At 51.9% G+C, this 20,972-nt stretch overlaps 1 protein-coding gene across 2 annotated transcripts in view; it reads right to left on the bottom strand.

Moving 5' to 3' along the window:
• Nucleotides 1-20,972, bottom strand: part of MYO18B (myosin XVIIIB) — a 230,171-nt gene that overhangs the window by 115,465 nt on the left and 93,734 nt on the right. For both annotated transcript variants that reach the window (XM_037052378.1, XM_037052379.1), the window contains exons 24-28: nt 20,173-20,316; nt 19,005-19,094; nt 8,390-8,509; nt 7,979-8,087; nt 4,062-4,186 (exon numbers count right to left, since the gene is read on the bottom strand). In XM_037052378.1, coding sequence (XP_036908273.1) covers nt 4,062-4,186; nt 7,979-8,087; nt 8,390-8,509; nt 19,005-19,094; nt 20,173-20,316 — 588 coding nt within the window. The remainder of the gene's footprint in view (nt 1-4,061; nt 4,187-7,978; nt 8,088-8,389; nt 8,510-19,004; nt 19,095-20,172; nt 20,317-20,972) is intronic.

The following is a 20,972-nucleotide window of genomic DNA, read 5'->3' as shown; positions in this document are numbered from 1 at the left end:
CATTAAAGAGTCGCTTTAAATAAGCAAAAGGCTGAGTTAATGAAGCCTGTAATTCTAAATTCAGTATTTGAAGGCAAATGAGATGTTTTCTTATATTTGGCTGCTTGGAGAAGGTTGCGGTTTTATTACTTTTTAATGTAGCATGACTATCCCCTTCCTTGGGGATGCTGACCCAACTTTATAATTCACCGTGAGAGATCTGAGCTGCTGCCCTGCCCGGGCGCCTCTCTGGGTTCATCTACAGCCCGGGAAGTCTCTCGGAGGACCGCAATATAATATCCGTCTTGGATGGGACGAGTAAATCCATTGCCACCATGGAGGATCACGCGGCTCACTCCCATTGTTTACAAATTCCACGTGAGCCCACCCTGGCCCACCTGGGCAAGGTGACCTCATGGTACCCTTCTCTCACGGGGAGGAGGGGCCCATAATAAAATGACAGGCAAATAAGGCCTCAGCTCTCATGAGAACTACCTCTACTGGGGAGACCAAGAAAAGAAAGTGGATAATCACGAGGCAGCATGATGAGGCTGATCATTTGGAGGGGGGGGTCCAACCCAGTCTGCACCGGGGAAGACGTTCTTGAGGGAATGACATCTAAGCTGAGATCGATAGCTAGAGATACTGAGGTAAAGGAGAGACGAATTGTTCTCAGAAGAGGAAAAGAATACGCAAAGGCCCGAAAGGGAGAAAGAAGAAGGTATTTTATGAAGGAGGGAAAAAAAGGCAGCGCAGTGGGAGAGGGAGCCCAGGAGTAGACCCGCTGAACACAGTCAACTGGTCTTGACAAGGAGTCAAAGGCGAGACAATGGGGAAAAGAGCCCTCGGGCGAACACCCAGAGCTGGGACAGCTGGACATTCACGTGCAGAGAAAGGGACCTCCACACAGACCTCACACCTTTGCAAATACCAACCACAATGGATTGCAGGCCTCAATGTCAAATGCGGAAACTACAGACCTTCGAGAGGTAACGTGAAAGAAAACCTGGATGACATTGGGTTTGACGATGACTTTTTAGATGTGACACCATAGGCATGATCCATGGAAGAAGTGATAAGCCAGAATTCACTAAAATTGCCCTGGCTGCTGTGGCTCAGTGGATCGAGTGCCTGTGAACCAAAGGGTCGCCGGTTCAATTCCTGGTCAGGGCACATGGCTGGGCTGCGGGCCAGGTCTCTGGTTGGGGGCATGTGAGAGGCAACCAGTTGATATATCTCTCACACATCAATGTTTCTTTCCAGCTCTTTCTTCCTCCTTCCCATTTCTATAAATAAATAAGTAAAATCTATAATTTGTTAAAATTAAATATCTCTGCTCTGCAAGAGACTAAAAGACCATCAACAAAATAAAAAGACAAGACAGACTGTGAAAAAATATTTGCCAAAAAACATATGTGACAGAGGACTGTGGCCCCAAACATATAAAGAACTCTTAAAACTCTACAATAAAAAAAAAACTTAATTAGAAATTGGGGCAACAACTCATTAAAACAAAGTTTAGTAAGAAAAACTATTGGGGCAAAGACCTTCACAGACACCTCACCAAAGATAGGTGGAAAGTTTGAAAAGCTGTGCCACATCACAGATCACCAGGGTAATGGAAATAAAACGACGAGATCACACTACACACACATCGGACTGGCCAAAATCCGATGCCGACAACACCAAGTGCCGGCGAGGATGTGGAGCAGCAGGAACTCATTCATTCGCGGCTGGTGGGACTGCAAACCGGCACAGCCGTTTTGGAAGATGGTTTGGTGGTTTCTTACACCATGAAACACTCTCTTAACATGTAATCCAGCCATCATGGTCCCTGTCATATACCCGAAGGAGCACAAAACCAGGCCCCCACAAAAACCGGCACACGGATGTGTGCCGAAACTTTACTCAGACTTGCTGAAATGTGGAAACTACCAAGACGCCCCTCAGTTGGTGAATGGGTAAATAAACTGCGGTATATCCAAACAATGGAGTAGTATTCAGCACGAAAAAGAAATGAGCTATCAAGCCATGAAAAGACATGGAGGAACCTTAAATGCACGTTACAATACTAAGTGAAAGAAGCCCGTCTCCAAAGGCTGCCCTACTACCTGATTCCAACAGTGTGACACGGTTTGCCTCCAAAGGCACACTACGGAGACAGTGAAAAGATCAGCAGTGGCCAGGGGCTAAGGGAGAGAGACGAATGGTGAAGCTTGGGGAGATTCCAGAGCAGTGAGACCGCTCTGTACGAAACTCATGGAGGACACGACATCAGACATTTGTCCACGCCCATGAGGTGTACAACACCGGAAGTGGAACCCAAGGTATGGTCCTCGGGTGACAGTGACGTGTCCTGCAGGTTCACTGGTACAGCAAACGTACCCCCTGGTGGGGGTGCTGGTAGTGGGGGCAGGGGGTACACGGGAAATCTCCGCAGCTGCCTCTCAGTCGTGCTGGGAACTGCCAACAGCAAGCGCGGCTGTACTCAGTGCTGTGCTGAAGCTGGCTGAGACCACCATATGAGAGCGGCTTCTGGACATCACCTCCCAATCCTACGTTCAGTGACAACGCAATGGTAACTTGAAACTGGCCACGGTGGGAAAAGTTACACCACAGAAACTACAGAAACTGGCGACTGGCCAATGCCGGCCGTCAGGGGGTGTGTTTGCCTGCTTGCGTGTTTGTGTTCGGAGAGCTGGCTGACCTGCATAGCCTCGGCTACCGTGTAGACTGGTTAGAAGGCAGACTGGGGCTGGGTGAAGACAATGCGGGGCAGGCAAAGAAGCTAACCTATCATCCTATTCCTCAAGAAACGCTACGTAAGACCACATTATATTTGTGAGGACAAGCTGCACTTTCAAGAACAACGGGGAAATGGCAGAATATCACAAATGCAGAGGCCACGTAACGGGAGCCATAATGGTACACGCTGACATCATGACAGCCGGGTGGCAGAGAGGAGCGGCTGACAGACGCAGAAATATCCCTAAGGACAGAGGCCCGCTGGGGAGTGGGCACAAAGGCCCTCTGATTAAGTGAGGGCCCCCCAAGAGCTGCACCTCAGTGAGAAGGGGCACTGAAAGTTCCACCCTCTGCCCTGCAGAGAGGACGCAAGAAAGCGCGTTGCCACTCTGGCTCAGGGTGGGGGAGAAAACCAAAACCCCAGGTCTGGGCCTCACGCGGGCTGGGAGCTCCAGGGGGCACCTGGCGCAGGTCGCAGACTTCCCGAGCATTTTGCACCATCTCAGGGGCCCCTGCAGAGGCGGGTGCAGAAGGGCCGCTTCTAAAAGGAAAACATCCACAGCCCCGTGAGCAAGACGCTCCTCTCCTCAACGGAAAGGGGAAAAAATAAAAACAAGATCAACTCACAATAAAAAGAAACAGCTAAGCACGCTCACAGAAATGTCCCACAAGAGTCAGAAGGAGGAGAAGGGACAATGCACAGCAACCCCCTGGCGGGTGCAGAGGGACCTGGGAAAGAGGAGATCACGGTCAGAATCTACAAAACGCACAGGGAGCCAATCCGCCCTGAGAGTCAGCACGACCTGGGATAACAAAACAGCCTGGGAGAGTCTAGGAAGGAGCCTTTGGCTGCAGCGTGGTAGGTGGTTGCGGGGAGAGGCTGGAGGCAAGGAGACCGGTTAGGAGGCTGCTGCACTGGTCCAGGTGAGAGATGCCGGGGGCAGGTTAGAACAGAGGCAATGGCAATGAACAACATGTGAGTGTTGTGACAGAATCTCACGATCGTTTCATTGAAGAGAAATCAGAGGCCCAAAGTGTGAAGTGACACCCACAAGGTCAGAGCAGAAATGGAACTTGAACTCAGACCTCTTCAGTGCATGTTCACGTTCGTTCCCACACAGAGAGTTCTTTCCCAGCGCAGAATGCCCACCGGGAGAGGAAATATTTTTCATACCCCAAGTGACCAGCACTTGGGACAACAGTGGAGGTGGGGAAACATGAGGTGGTCAGTGCCTTCCTTCTCCCTGCCCACCTGGAGTGGCTGGAGGTGGGGGGGCGGTTAAGAACCGGCACACACTCTGACCCCTTTGCGAAGCAGCCTGTCTACTGCCTCTTACCTGCTGCTCCAGCTCCCGCCTGGACGTCAGCTCCGAGTCCAGCCTCTCCTCAAACTGCTGCAGACGCTTTCTGAGAAACTCGTTCTCCATCTGCGCACAGTCGAAGCGCACCTGCCACTCGTCCGCTGTTTTAACAAAGTTGGGGGACCAGGAGGGAAAGCTGGGTGAATGGCGGCAGCTCTCTTCTTGCCATTTATATACAGTCTCACAACATTAACACAGTTCCTGAGGACCGACCTTGGACCTCGGGTTAGGAAATCTTGCCTAGGTCCAAACTTCAAAAAAAGAAACAAGCCGCTTCCTCCAGGCAGCCTGTCCTGACCACCCCTAGTTGTCTCAAGTAACTGAAGGCTCACTATTCCTAGCTCAGTTGTTTTATACTATGTGATTTCTCTAGAAGTGGACACATACCTTTCTTTGTAACAAACATCTGAGGGCAGGGGAGAAGTCATTTGTGGATCCCCAATACCCTCTAGAAGAGTCCCCCACACAGAAGTTTCCCCGCCCTGAGACAAGCTCACCAACTGTACTGTCCTCCTGGCCAATCGTGTTGGGCGACAGAGCGTACAACTGAGTGAATGATGGCTGGATTAGCAAATCAGGGAGTCGGAAAAGTATCCACTGAGTGATGGGCAGCGGAGACACCGATCACAGGATGTCTCCATGAGATAACAGAACAACACTTTGATTTGATAAAAGTCCGAAAAAAATCATTTGCTGGTTGACGGAAGCTCTTTGGCTGAATAGGATAGGCTGGACCAAATTATGATTTTTCTTTTGACCATGTAAATAGTGAAGTAATGTCCTGTAAAATAATGGAGTTTTGGAAAACATTCTACGAGTGGAAATCTTAAAACAGAGGCAACCCAGTCTTCATCCATCCGTCCATCCACTTATTATAATTCCTTTCATGTACCTTCCATCCCTCCGAACACTTATTGAGTGCACCGCTCCACACCAGGGGCAAGGGACAACGGACACGAAAGCACCACGGCTTCCAGGAGAATCCAGGGGTGGAGACGAATGTACCGAGAGCCAACGTGATGAGGGCTCTCTCACGGGAGGTGAAGGAAAGCCAGAAGAGGACTCAAGCTCATAAGGGCAGCAAACACATTTCTGTTCATCATTGTGTCTCCAGCTCTTACTACAATGCCTGGCGTGTCATAAATGCTCCATAACTTTCATTTGCTAGATAGATGGATGGGTGGATGGATGGGTGGATGGATGCATAGATGCATGGATGGAATTAACACACGGATAGATAAATGGATGATAGAGTAGACGGAGAGGTGGGCAAGTGGTGGGGAGGTGGGCAGACTGATGATGAATGGATGGTAGGACTGAGGCCTTTGAGGAGGTGATCCCAATAGAGATTCCCACATAACTAACCCAGACAGAAGAACGAGATCATTGTAAGGAGTAAGCTTGTCCAAGTTTTCACCAAGGTAAAGATCATGGTGGGAAAAAACATCCTGTCTCTCCCCCAGGGAAACCCCTGCACGTGGCAAACAGCACACCCTGCAAAGGAGAGGACACAGGCAGCCTTTGTGCCGCTGAGCCACGTGCCCGCGCTACGACGTGCTGCGGAGCGAGTGACGTGAGTGTGGAACCTGGCAGATGAGGGGCTGATCTCCACTCCCCAAGGCTGATCTCTACCTCCAACTGCCCTCCCCGTGGGAACCACTCTTAGTCCGTATGTATCATTCAGCCCTTCGCTACCCAGTGGCATTTAGTTACATTTTTTCCCTGGATTTTTCTGACCCCTCCATTTATTTTGCACGTTTCTTGAAAGCAGGGCCCAGTGAAAATTCTTCTACAAGCCCACAAAGAGTCCAGCTGGATGCTGGATGAATACCATAAAAGGTTCTCTTTAATACTTCACCACACTTGGAGAAGAACACAGATACTTTTAATAATTTATGCTCCGGCTTGATCCATGGTGGAGGTTGTGGTGGCAATTGCCGTGGTGTGATTAAAGTGTTTTATGGCTTCCTCCAACTTTCCTATATTTTAGAAATTTTCTATAATGAGTATGTATTACTTGCATGATGAAAAACAAAATATTTGTGGGCTGGCTTCCTGGAAATGAACACCCAGAGCTGAAAGCCCATATAACATCGTGACTAATGCACTCACGAGCGAAGCGCATCTCGCCTCTCGTCCGACTCCCGCATCTTTCCACGGGGAAATGAACCGGGAGAGCCATTCAGATGTGAGTCACAGCGGGGACAGAACCGCAGCCGGTGCTCTCCCAGAAAATTGTGCCGGCCCCCACTGCCAGTCCTGGGCAAACGCCTTTTCCACTCCCGGTATGCACCCTGTGCCCTGTTAGGTGTCCCAAATCAGACAGTCTCGGCCTCCCTGGTGAGCGCTGGCCTGGGGGGTAGCTGGGATGAGAGGAGAACAAGGAGGGAGTAGAAGGCAAACAGGCTTTGCCTCTCCTCCACCGCCTCCAGACCTCCGTTCCCCTGAGTGTCCTCGACATTTCTAGGGCAGCAGTTCTCTGGGGGCACTGAAGGAATGATGTCAATGTTTTATACAAGCTGACAGACACTCTGGGCAGCCTTCTCAGCTAACTCATTCAGCCTGATCAGAGGAGTTGACAGAGAGGTCACCGGGCCCGTCCAACCATGGCACAGAGTCCCCAGGCACGGCATGAGATGGGCACCACCGGGAGCCCCAGGCTCCGCTGAGCACGCCTATCCCGGGCAGTGCAGGGTCCTCTCTCCTTCTCTTACTCGTCCAGGAGCTGCTGAGGCCCTGACACTGCCTTTAAATGAGGGTGGCGGTGGTTCTGCCCCAGAGGTTACACGCGCACGCGGTGGTGACCCCACACTCAGCACTGACAGCAGTAATGATAAGGAGCAAACAGCTGCCCACACTCTGTGCGATGCACGCAGCTAAACGCTCTCTGTGCGCCATCTGTGACCACACCCACTTGGGAAAAAAAAAAGACACAACAATTTCTATGCCCAAAGCCATTCAGCTAATAAGAGATGGAATCCAGATTCAAATCCAGACACACAGTTTCACGGATTTCACTTTAAACCACTGAGCTGCCTTCCTCAAAATTTATATTAAAAATATTCACATATAGCCCTGGCTGGTGGATTGAGCGTGGGCCTGCAAACCAAAGGATCGTGGTTCAATTCTCACTCAAGGCACATGCCTGGGTTGCAGGCCAGTTCCCGGCAGGGAACACACGAGAGGCAACCATACATTGATATTTCTCTCCCTCTCTCCTTCCCTTCCCCCCTAAAAATAATAAATAAATAAATCTTTTAAAATATATATTCACATATTTATATTCGAATATACTAATATATATGAATATGTAAATCTATATTATATATTACATATAACCACAATCATATATAATAGTTTAAGGTATTATATTAATATATATTATAATATATAACGTATATACCACATACAAATACACATATATTTCTATGGGGAATATAAATATATATTTATATTATATAAATATGCGTATTTATATACATATTTATATACTATATTTATATATACACATATATGTACATACATTTATATATAAATATAAGTACTATATTTATATATAAATACATGTATTTATATATGAAGGTACCTTGCCATAGTGCCACTATTTTTTATCATTCTTTGCACTTGTCACATTGCTAGTTTATTACTTGGGATGCTGTTGGCTTATGTGCTGAATGCCGGCCTGTTCCAATAAACCGTAAACTCCAAGGGGGCAGGGTCTGCGTCTGTTTGCTCTGCCGAAGTCTCAGCCCCTAACGCAGTGCCTGGTGCAGAGTCAGTCCTTAGTGTGAATGGGTGGATGGGCGACGGATGGATGAACAAATAGGAATGAAAGAAAGAAGAGGACAGCTCCTGTCACTAGCCTCTAATCCCGAGGGCTCCGATCTGCTCACCTCCTCCAGCGTAGCTCCTCTCCAAGTCATTCAGCTGAATTTTCTGCTGGGCTTCTTCCAACTGTTTCTCTACTTCTCCCAGTTTCTTCTGGACTTGCTCATACTTGCTCTGGAAGAGAAGTTCAAGGTGTCAGACCAACCGCAGCTGGCCACCTCACCGTGGCGCCTCCCACCCCGGACTGGCCATTCCATGCACAGCCCTCTCTACGGCACCTCCACAGCCGGGGACCACCCGCCCTCTGCACCTGCCTCAGCCGGGGCACCTCCAAGACTACACTTAGTAAGACCCAAATGTCCCCCAGGACCTTGAGCTTGGGTGTGCACCTTACCGAGGCTTTCTGATCCCAGATGCGAGCACAGGGCGCGGACTGTTCACCCAGACCCCTGCCCCCCACACGCCGGACCGCTCACCTTCAGCTCCTGCACCTCCCGGAAGGCCCGCAGCCGCTCGGCCCGCTCCCTCTCCAGCACCTGGCAGGCCACGTCCCCTTTGAAGCGCTCGTCAGCAAGCTCTGTGGTCAAGTCAGCAATCTGGGACAAAGGGGGGTGAGAGCGGTGTCAGCCAGTGGGGCCACCAACACGTCTGCCCCCTCACGCACTTCACAGGGCCACCCCCTAACCCCCACCGGATGAACCATGGGCTCTCAGGGCAAGGCCACTGTTCCATGGAATGATGTGGTAACGAACACGAACATCAGATGTTTCTTGCTCTTAGAGTGCTGGGAGTCTTGGCCCGACACTCACAAGCTGTGTGACTTTGAGCCACGCGGGGGCTGACTCCTCCTCGTCTCAGCTTTGGAGACAGGTGTGGGCTTATGGGTTGGCTTTGAGAACTAAGTGCAATGATCTCCGGGAAGCTTAGCTCTGTAGCTGGCAGAGTACGTGGTCAATCAAAAATCAGTTATGCTCCTAGAGATGGCCCCCGGAAGGATGGTCCCCCATCCTTCCGGGGGCCATCTCCCCCGACGGACCGACGGGCTCCCTCAATGAGACGCCCACGCAGACGCACACCACGCGGGAAACAGGAAGCTCCCGGCCAGCAGCCCTCTCTGTGGCTACAGGTGACAGCCACGTGCGCTGCACGTCAATTCTGTGCGCTCCCCACTCGCTGACGCCCATTGCATTTTTATCATAATTACCTATTCGATTACTTATTGCACAAGCCTATAAAATAAGACTGGACGAGGATGTCCCATGAAGAGTAGGTTAAATGCTTTGGAAGGTGGTTTTCTTTTTTATTTTTTAAAGGCGAGTTGCTATTGGAAAATGGGGTTCCTGCATTCCAATTACTTTGCCCTTTGCCCACCTGGAAGAAATCAAAGTCGGAAATCACGAGGTTGCATATCAGAGACACAGTTTACGGAGGGAAGAGCCTGACCCTGAGGTTCATCCTCTGAAGGCTGTGGTCCTACCTCTGAGTCAAAGGTGGACGTGTTTGACATTCAAAATAAAAGTGTTTGCTTTTTCACAAATTCCCTCATGCTGATTTTTCTTTTCAATTAACTGATCGAGTACAGGTGCCAAATGGGTCAGGGCTTCTGTGGTATCACTGTTCCGACACGCAGCCTTCCAGGTTCAAGGTTAGGCCAAAGACAGTGAGGAGAGAAACATATGCGTGGACTGTTTATGGCCAAGAAGCTCAAGAACAGCCTTGTACAGGCAGGGGATAAAGTCAAGAGGCAAGAAGGGAAAAAAAAAAACACAGAGGCCAGGGAGAGGGTTCAAGTCCAAACACAGCAACTAATATACTGTGTGGCTTTGGACAAGTCTCATCCTCTTGGGGACTTTGCACACTTGCCCCCAAGTGCGGTGTGAAATGCATTGAATGGGGTGATATCTAGTGTCCTGTCATTCTGATTCTACACCAAGTAATGCAGTGCGTGAAGACATCAAAACACCTCACTCTCCTGTTGGACCCTTGGGGTCACACTGAGGGGCGACTGGGCGATGCTGTGACGTAGACACGTGGTGGAACCCAGCTGCCCTGCCAAGCTAGTCCCCAGCACCATGGTCCCCAAAACCATCCAGCTACCCCGTGAAGGAGGATGAGGATCTCTCTGTTCTGACGTGACCACATCCCTAAGATATACTGTCAAGAGAAAAAACAGCCAAGTTGCAAGACAGAGCTTGGTGTGTTCCATTTTTACGTGCACAGAAAAAGGCACTCCCAAACTGGTCCTGGGGACTGCCCCCACCCCCAGCCTCAGCCCCACCCCCAGAGGGTGAGCTCATGGGCATCTCCAATTTCCTGGTGACATATTTCTGTACTGTTGACTTTTAAAACCCCCCTTTGTAACCAGAAAAACAACAAACAGTAAACACCTCCAAAAACAGCANTCAATGAGACGCCCACGCAGACGCACACCACGCAGGAAACAGGAAGCTCCCGGCCAGCAGCCCTGTCTGTGGCTACAGGTGACAGCCACATGCGCTGCACGTCAATTCTGTGCGCTACCCACTCGCTGACGCCCGTTGCATTTTTATCATAATTACCTACTCGATTACCTATTGCACAAGCCTATAAAATAAGACTGGACGAGGATGTCCCATGAAGAGTAGGTTAAATGCTTTGGAAGGTGGTTTTCTTTTTTTATTTTTTAAAGGCGAGTTGCTATTGAAAAATGGGGTTCCTGCATTCCAATTACTTTGCCCTTTGCCCACCTGGAAGAAATCAAAGTCGGAAATCACGAGGTTGCGTATCAGAGACACGGTTTACGGAGGGAAGAGCCTGACCCTGAGGTTCATCCTCTGAAGGCTGTGGTCCTACCTCTGAGTCAAAGGTGGATGTGTTTGACGTTCAAAATAAAAGTGTTTGCTTTTTCACAAATTCCCTCATGCTGATTTTTCTTTTCAATTAACTGATCGAGTACAGATGCCAAATGGGTCAGGGCTTCTGTGGTATCACTGTTCCGACACACAGCCTTCCAGGTTCAAGGTTAGGCCAAAGACAGTGAAGAGAGAAACATATGTGTGGACTGTTTATGGCCAAGAAGCTCAAGAACAGCCTTGTACAGGCAGGGGATAAAGTCAAGAGGCAAGAAGGGAAAAAAAAAACAGAGGCCAGGGACAGGGTTCAAGTCCAAACACAGCAACTAATATACTGTGTGGCTTTGGACAAGTCTCATCCTCTTGGGGGCTTTGCACACTTGCCCCCAAGTGCGGTGTGAAATGCATTGAATGGGGTGATATCTAGTGTCCTGTCATTCTGATTCTACACCAAGTAATGCAGTGCGTGAAGACATCAAAACACCTCACTCTCCTGTTGGACCCTTGGGGTCACACTGAGGGGCGACTGGGCGATGCTGTGACGTAGACACGTGGTGGAACCCAGCTGCCCTGCCAAGCTAGTCCCCAGCACCATGGTCCCCAAAACCATCCAGCTACCCCGTGAAGGAGGATGAGGATCTCTCTGTTCTGACGTGACCACATCCCTAAGATATACTGTCAAGAGAAAAAACAGCCAAGTTGCAAGACAGAGCTTGGTGTGTTCCATTTTTACGTGCACAGAAAAAGGCACTCCCAAACTGGTCCTGGGGACTGCCCCCACCCCCAGCCTCAGCCCCACCCCCAGAGGGTGAGCTCATGGGCATCTCCAATTTCCTGGTGACATATTTCTGTACTGTTGACTTTTAAAACCCCCCTTTGTAACCAGAAAAACAACAAACAGTAAACACCTCCAAAAACAGCAATGGCGCTGCAAAGCCGGGGGCTGCTCTGCACCTTCCACGCAGCCCTCCCTTTTTCCCCTTCCAGCTCATCCGCCCCCCATCTTGCTGACCCACCAGTGACTGCACAGACCGAAATGCAGATTTCAAGGGAAACAGATGCAAGGGGAGTGTTTTGAAGGCACACAGCAAGTAAGTGGCTGAGCTGGAAGCTGAAGCCAGATCCAGGTAATGGCCAGCAGTGAACGAAGGAGAGGCTCACCCAGGGTGCTCTCGGCAAGCTTTGGGACGGGGCGTCCTTCTGCCATTCCTTACCCCGTGTTCTGGGGAGACACTTGCACGGCAGTGAGCAGAGACACTGGTTAAAATGCAGATTCCAGGATTCTTACACCCCCAGAACTATAATCCCTGCAGTGGGACCCCAGGGTCAGATTTTCAGCATACTCCAGGGTGATTCTTAGGCACAACCAAGGTTAAGCATTACTGCTGTTTAAACTGGTAGGATCTCCTCCTGACCTTGGCCTCACCCTGGGCTCAAATGGGTTAGATTTGGTTACTGCACACAGATGCACCGGAGCCGGACAAGTGACCATTGGCAATGAGCACCGAACACAAGCCAGTGTGACCCTGGAACGCCCCAGACCGCACTCCTCAGCCACGCCCCTTTCCTCGGCTCTGGCATCAATCTCAAACATCAGGATGGTGTTCTCTCCACCTCAGCCAATTAGTGTGAAATTTAATTTGCACTAATTGGCCTGGGCAAAGGGAGCGCAAAATTACTTTAGTGCATTAACTTTGTGTTCCACAGAACCCAAGTCAGGAGCCCAAAGGACAATTAGCCTTTGCAAATTGGGGGAAATGACAGGTGCTTTTCACAGGAGCAAGTTGCCCCTGACCTTCTCACAGACCCTCTCTCTCCCCACATCACAGGGCCCAGGAGCTGGGTCCACAGAGGTCAGGGGCGGGATCTGTACCCAGAGCTGCCGGGCAAGTGCAAAATGGAAGAGCCTGGCTCACAAACTCAGCAGGGCCCCCGCAGGCTCCTCCAGGACCGATTTACCACAGGTTATTCCCAGATGCCCCCTGGGTACACCACTTGGCCATATCACCAGGAACCCCCTTTCTACCTAGCGACTCCGGGGTCTGATGGAAACCAAGGACAGGAACGAATGAATTTGCTGTGGATTTGAACAGATCAGGCATCCTGCTCGAGGCGCCCTCTGCAGTTTGAAGGAACAGGCGGACATTCCACCGAGCACATGTGCAGGGCGGTCATCACCACTAGTCATTTGTCGCACAAGCACCTACTGTGTGCCGGACCCCAGACCTCAAGGACCCCACCATCAAGTTGGGGAGATAAGAAAACCACATGCAGGGCACCCACATCTTGGCCCGACTCTGCCCTGCTCTTCTGTTCAAGGACTCTCAACCCTCCCACCCCCACTCATCCTTCCTACAAAGAGCACACAGCCCTCCTCTTGCCCTCCTCCTCTACTCTCCGATGTAACTAACAGGACCCGCCCACCACCAAGGCTTGTATGATGCTGGGGACATACATGCCATCTTCTTTAGACCCTTATGAGGAGGGTGATTTTGGTATTCCCGTTCCACGGGATGGAGAACGGAGGCATTGAGTGGGGAATGATTTGCAGAAATCATAGCTGATCAGTCGCAGGGGAGTCCCAGGTCCTGGGTCATTACTGCAGCACTGGGCCCCGTCCCCTGGCCTCTGACCTCCCGGCCTCTGGGGGTCAGCAGGGCAGGTGTTGTGATCCTCCTGGAGCAGAGGCTCGGGGAGGTCGCGTTAAATGGCAAGCAGGGTACAGATCAAGGACAAGACTCGGACCCCTAGAGGGGTCCCTACGGCGCCACGGCCAAAGGGAACCTATGCAGACCCACCACAGAAGGGAAGCCCTACCCCCACTAACCTGAGAAACTAAAAGAGAAAATGATAAAAAGAATCAGGAAAAAAAAGAGAGAGAAGAGAAAACGAATCTGTCGGGGAGGGCCGACCTGACGGCAGAGCCAGCTGGCTGGTGTGGGGTTTGTTTGTCCAGGACAGTGAGCTGCAGCTGCAGACCCCAGTCTTGTGCTGCTCCCCCAAAGCTGCCTCAGCCATTAGAGGAGACTCAGAACAAATCTCGAGCTCAGTGGCTGGCTCTGGGGCTCCCCCAGAGATGCTGGGGGCCAGTTTGGTCATCGCCCTGTGCATTTCTCTTCCCAGTCGCCTCATCACCGGCCACTAAGTGACAGTAATAGTGACCTTGATAACAGCCAGCAGCACAGTTGACGCTAACCTGTGCCCAGCACAGGTTACCCTGCGGCACCCTAACTACAACTCCGAGAGGTGTGCCTCCATCCCCAGGCTGCAGGTGAGGAGCTGAGGCGCCAGGGAGCAGACTCTCACCCAAGAACCCCAGCCAGTCAGCGGCGGGGCTGGCTACAGGTCGAGGCAGCCTGGCTCCTGACAGCGGCACCTTCAGACTGCCCCATGGGGGCTCGGAGAATACGTCCTGAATGAGATAATAAACATATGTGAGGGAGAGTTAAAGGGAGCACTCCCCAGCCTCTGGCACTTTGGAGGCAATGGGGACACGTTCGTAAAAGCACTGAGAGAAGGGCCATGCTTCCAAGAGGGACACACGGAGATGACACATCACCTACCAGCCTTGGGATGGAAGGGGCAGTTATGGGCTTTCATGAGCTTTAAAACAGCCTTCAAGGTCCACTAGCTCCACCCTCCAAGATGAGGTACCTCCCTGGATGTTGTCACCCACACACCCCCTCTTGAAAGTGTTCTCTGGCCCGCCTCTCACCTTCAGGATGGCACCTGAACCTTTAATATGGCTCTCATTGCCCCATGGGCTGGCCCAGCCTCGTGGTCCAACCCGCACCCCATAACCACCCCCTGCACACGAGACCCTCCAACCAGCAGGACAGCAGGAGCCAGGCAAGTCCCCACGCTCCGTCTCTGACTATGCTGGCCCTCCACCTGGAATGCCTCCCCACCTCGTCAGTGGGCTAGCTCCCACTCTTCCTTGAAGACTCCTCCTCCAAGAAGCCCTCCCAGACTCCCCTGCTGGTCTGGGTAGATGTTCCTCCTCTAGCACAGCCTGTTTGGAGCCAGCCAGACGTGGGTTCCAATCCCAGCTCCGCCTCTCAACAGCCACATGACATTGGGCAAACCTGTTTACTCTCTGAGCTCCACGTCCCTCACCTAAACATGGGGTGTTAGCACTCTCCTCACAGTTTGATTTGAGGGTGAAAGTACATGGTGTGGGCAGAGGGTTTGCCACAGCACCTGGCACAGACACGCTGCTCATTAAATGTTACTTTATTACACTCAGCATTATTCTGTTCATTCACTCGTTCATTTATTCAGTTTGCACCAAGTGCTTTGTGATGTAAAGAAATAGCTAAGATGCATCACTATCTTTAAGGAACTCAGTCTGCCCAGGGGAGAGGGTGGTAAGAATTCAAACCCGTAACAGTGGTGACGTGTGAAGGCTTGAAGTCTGCAGTAACTGTTTTACATGCATCTCCGTACCACAGTCCTAGGAAGAATTTGTAACTATTACCATCCCCATTTTCCTGATGACACAGACACTCAGGGACTCGAAGAGTTTTCCCACAATCCCCTAGTACTAAGGGTACAGAGCCAGCCGTCCTGATCGACCCTCTCCTTCTTTACCACCAGGCAGACCAGCTCAGGTCACCCACTGTCCTCACCCACTGTCCCCAGCTCTTTCGTCTGTGTTGCAAGGCAGATACAAAAGAGATTACGGCTCCAGTGTTCATATGGGGAAACTGAGACACACAGAAAGATCATTGCAGCTATGCTGTCCTCTGTGGGGCCTTCAGCTAACCCCACCAAGGTCACCTGTGAACACACCCACGTCGTGGGCACAGAGCCATGGCATCCCTGTCTGCTGCAAACATGCCCTGCCCAGCATGTCCCGGCAGGCAAGGCCAGAGAGCCCCTGACATGCTGGATTAGAGGAAACTGGGCTGGCTTATTCTCAGGGACCAGGGACTGCCACATCTGTCCCCACGGAGGCGCAGTGACAGAGCATGGAACAGGGGTCAGGAGACCTGGGATGGGATCCAGACTCAGTAACCACTTGACCTCATGACCCCTGGCACTTCCTCCCTCCCTAAAGATAAGCTCCCAGCCCCACTCAGGACCATCAGGCCCACACTCCCTGGCACTCTGCAGATGAACTTCCTCACCTAAACCTCCAGTTTCTGCTGTGTCCCCGAGGATGTGCCCAGCAGTGCGTTACCCAAAAGGGACGCTGCCCCACCCGACTCATGGGGCCACACATCGGAGTGTGTGGGCCTGTCTTTTTGCCATAAACAAGTTCTTGAGAAAAGCCTAAAACATATTCCAGAGAGAGAAGAAAACACACCTCCCGCATACATCCTCATGAGCCCCCCCGCAGCCTTATAGGTACTTCTTGTGAAAATAAAATACCCCACTTCACAAGAAGGCAGATTTTTGCACGCTTGAGGAATATTTATAGCCAGCTTCTCCAAGGCTCCTCATCTTCTCTTCTTCTCCTTTGCAAATGAAGCGCTTAAATCATTTCAAAATAATGTTGTTTTTTTAAATAAGCCTAGTCAAACAGAGTTACCAATGATGAGGCACAAGATGGCTTCATCAAAGTTTCTCTCAACTGTTTGCCCCTTCCGCTGACAAGGGGGTGGGGCACAGAGGCCACGAACAGAGGGGCTGGGGCGCCTTCACAATGCACGGTCCTTCAGGGGTGACTGCTCCCCAGCAGCAGAGAGAAAGTCACCCGAAGAAGTGGAACCAAGGAGATACCCTGTGTCTGTTCCCTCGCCTGACATTTCTCACAGTGTGGCCCCGGGCCCGCAGGTTCAGCCGCACCTGAGAGCTTACTGGGCAGAGAGAAGCACAGGGGCTGACCGGAGCCCACTGACTCGGGGGTGTCAGCGGGGGGCAGTACTCAGGTTCTAATCTGTCCCCCGGGGGGCTACTGGCACACATGCAAGGATAACAGGCGCTGCTGTCACAGAGCCGGACCGCCGCCTCGGGGTGCCTCCGGGCTGGTTCAAGCAGCAGCAGAGGACCAACCCTCCATCGGGCTTCCCTCCTGGGTCTTCGAGGACGGGCCTGGGAAGCCACAGGGTTAACAGAGATGCTGATGCTCTCTCAAGTGCCAAAGCAACCAGCATAAATCACCAGTAGCTTTGGGGGAGGAGGGAAGGGAATCAGAGCCCTTCCTTCAAGTAAAATTGTACGTGGGCCCCCACACACTACAGTCACCAAGTCTGAGCTGTCGCTGCCTGAAAGGAGCACTGTGATCGAAGATCAAGAAAAAAAGTGCAGCCAATCTGGGCAGTAAGATTCCACTGATTGTTAAAATGCACCCCAGCTCCAGAGACGTACAGAAGCAGAAAATACCGCGCATCTGAGAATCGATAAAATACAGAATAAAACCACAAAAAAGTTCGTCTCCGGTAACTAACACAGGCTTAGGAGCTCTGACGCCCTCTGACCTCTCCCTCACCCTGGGGCGGTTCTGAAGGGACGGGAGACTTCAGAAAATAACAGCTTCCCAGGATCTCATCCGAGAAGCCAAGCCACGGAGATCTGCATCCCATCTATCCAACGGCAAAACTCACCCCCACAATACAAAGAGAACTGCTGCAAACCAATCAGAAAGACAACAGAAAAGACTCCAAAGACCACTTGGCCAAAGAGGAGAGCCACAAAGTTGCAAGTGACAGTCACGACGGGGCCCTGCTGCCTGCACCCCTGGTGTGGCCCAGTGAAAAAGACAGACCCCCCCCCCCCGAGTGCTGGGAAGGCAACAGGCTGGAACTGTCCCCCGTTGCCGTGGGAGCCGGTGCTCACACAAACACTTCAGCACACTGCCCGGCAGTGCCCGGCAGAGCTGAACGTGCCCCTGGGTACGTACGTCCCTAAGAGGAGGGAAGGCCAGCTGCGTCAGAAGTCACGCACAAGAGATGTTCCCAGCAGGCTTATTCCTAATCGCTCACAACTGGGAACAACCAAATTGTTCCTTTAGTTTACCTATAACTTCCAGTGAGTCAAATTTATCCTCGCCCCCTGAGACTGATGCTTTCGTGAACTGTTGAAGAATTCCTCCCGTTGGAGCCGGGTGACGTCGGTTTGCTGGATGCATCCTGGACTCCACACACAACGGGACACTACGCAGCCGTGAGGATGAGTGACCCTCCACCCTCCACGGCAATGCAAGCAGATGTCACACACGCGGATGTCAGATGACAGAAACCAGACACCAATGAGTACCCACCTCTGACTGCATTTAGGTCAAGTTCAAACACGGAAGAAAACTAATCGATAGTGTTGAAAGTCAGCTTGCTGGTTGCTCGTGGGGGTAGTGGCTGAGATGGGGCACGGCGTGGGGGGACGTGGGGAGAGCCGGGGGAGAGCTGTGCCTCACTCTGGGTGCTGGTCGCTTGGGCATGTTCACTTTGTAAAAAGGCATGAAGATGCAGTCTTAGGACATGTGCGCTTATTTGCATGTCCAACCTTACACATGACGTTTAAAAACGAAGAGGAAGAGGAAGAGGAGGAAGAACAGGAAAGGAGGAAGGGAGAGGAGCTGGGGAGGAGGAGGCGGGAATCATAACACCCAGCCATCTACTGTGAGACCCAGTCCCACTCCCAGCAGCTACGAGCTCCTGCCACCACGAACCCTTGCCAACACTCGGCTACACGGACTTCCGACTCTGCCCATCTGAAGTGTGAAACGGTACCTACAGCGGTGTTAATTTGCGCTTGTCGGGCTTAGCATTTCTTCATGAGTTTACTGGCTCTGTGAATTCCGGGACATTTGAACTCTTCACACCCTTGGGCACTGCAGACTTCCATTTTTTTTTTGCCCATTTGTTCCCCGTTGGAGTGAGCTGCCTTTCCCCCATGAGACAGGGGAGTTCGTTCCATATTCTGGGTACTCTGCAGGTGACACATGTCGCAAATTTCATCCCCACATATGTAATGTGTTGTCATTTTATACTTTGATAAACTGAAGCTTATTTCTTACTCTAAAGTAGTCAAATGTATCACTGTGCCCTGTGACCAATGCTTTGGTGACTTCAGAAACTCTCCCCTTTGGAGCCAGATCACGCAAGTGGGAATCTCAGGCCTGCACTTGCCTGTCGATACTTCCCATCCCTGTGTCCCAGTCTCCTTCTCTGCAAAGTGGGGACAACGGCAGCATGCACCTCATCACTTCCTCAGAGGGGCTCCTGGAGCACCCCAAGCAGTGCCAGGTGGCATTCAGCCCCCGAAGGCCCCCGCAGCAGACCTCACCCCGCACAGAGCCCACAAAGGCTGGATGCGGTACCTTGCTCTCCAGCAGGTCTGAGCTCTGCCGGAGTTCATTCCGAGACTTCTCTGATTTTTCCAGCTTCTTTCTCAGTGTGGTGAGCTCCTCCTACAGAAAAAAAGCATCACAACAGAAGCCGTTGTTGGCCAGAGGCGCAGGTTGAGAGTCGGGTAGGAGGGGCCTGGGGATGGAGTGGGTGACTTGGCCAGCCTGTCTGCGGGATGCCCTGGGCTCCGTTCCTACAGGGCTCTTTCTCCCTCCTCTTTTCTTTCTTCTCTTCTGTTCTCTATCTCTCTCTCTCTCTCCTCCCCACCCTCACCTTCCTTCCCTCCCTCCCTCCCTTTCCCCATTCCTGAGTATCAGCGTCTCTGTTCATGCAATTCTGCTCCACCCCGACCCAGTCCAGGGGCTGAATGCAAACCCTTGGAATGGGCCCACTGATGACCTGACACCCGACACTGAGCCTGCCCGAGTGTGACAGAGTGCTCAGCTCTCCCTCTTCCCGGATGTCACTTTTCTGCCGGTGACTCAGCGCTGTGCTAACTGTACCGCCCACACCAAGCAGGTACACACACTATGGAGCAAAGCACACACAAAAAGCTCCAGGTGGCCATGAAAGAAGAATGTCACTTTATTTAAAAAAAAGAGAGAGACATGGCATGACTTTCAAAAAACGTTGTAAAGTGACACACTCAACCTGCAGGGGAGTGTGTGTAGTGTCCTAAGAAAGAAAGGAACTGTGGGTGTGTTTGCTCCTTTTTGCAAAAGAAAGAACAGCAATGGTAAACCAGAAATCAATCCAAACGGTGGCCCAGCAAAGGTGGGTGCTAAGGGGAGAAAGCCCAGGAGGGGGAGTGTTTTCTGAGCGGTAAGGAGACGAAGGACTGATGGACTCAAAGGCTCAACCAGCGAGTCTCCCTGGGGTAAGTGGTAGGCGTTCCCTGGCCGGGGAGTAATGGTGCATCGAACCAGCACCCAGAGTCCAGAGGGGCCGGGCGTGGGAGGGACAGTGCCCTGTGTTGCCGGGAGCAGGTGGATCCCCCAGGGGCAGGCAGCCAGGGCTCTCGGGCAGAACACTCCCAGCTTCAGAATTTTCAGACCTGGGGTGCTGGGCCGGAGACAAGCACCAGGGTGGGGTGCCGGTGAGGGCGCCGCTCCCCAGCACCCTGCCTGCACGTGCACCAACCTCCTTGGCACGGAGCTGCTCGTCCCCGACAGTGGCACTCAGCAGGGGCCGGAGGGAACACAGGAGCTGCCACCACGGCCAGTCCTTGACCGCCAGGAACACGGCCACGTTCTTCTGGATACATCGCGAGGCCAGCCGACGAACCTGCAGGGAAAGGAGACCGAAGATCAGGGGTTCGTTCCTACCTGGAGAAGGTGAAGGAAAGCGAGGGGGGGCAGAGGGTGGCACAGGGGCTCATGTCTGGCGGAAGGGATCAGATACATAAACATGAAAAGGCTTCCTCTCATGGACTCGGGCTCCGGGCATCAGGCCGCCATTTAACCTTCATAATCATACGAGGGCGAGAAGTAGCACACAGTATACAGTGGGTCATGTCTTGTCACCGGATTACATACAGAAGTGACCACAGGAGGGAAAAATGACGCCTGAAAACCCCCAAGGCTGCCCACTAGAAACTGGCCATGACTAGGTTGTGAGCTGATCTTAAGGGGATGGACAGCGTCTTAAGTGCATTTAACACGAATCCCAAGCATCTCAGCCCTGTGCACTACAGAACATCCCAGAGGGTCCGTCAAAACACAGGCTCAGGGTCCCGCCCCCCAAGGGTCGGATCCAGCAGGTCTGGGGAGGGGCCAACAGTTTTCATTGCTGACAAATCCTCAGTGTTTGGGGATGAGGCTGGCCTGGGGGACCCCACTTTGAGAGCCACTGGCCTCATTCCTTCTTTCCAGAAGAGGGAATCGTGTTGACCAACAACTGGAAACTCCCTCCCTCTCACCACCATCCCAATAGTCGGCGCA

Source organism: Sturnira hondurensis, unplaced genomic scaffold (genome assembly GCF_014824575.4).
Source record: "Sturnira hondurensis isolate 20B ecotype Veracruz unplaced genomic scaffold, ASM1482457v3 Scaffold0007406, whole genome shotgun sequence".
NCBI classification, from domain to species: domain Eukaryota; kingdom Metazoa; phylum Chordata; class Mammalia; order Chiroptera; family Phyllostomidae; genus Sturnira; species Sturnira hondurensis.
Note: the sequence above shows the minus strand (reverse complement) of the source record. Positions and strands in the feature narration are given on the sequence as shown.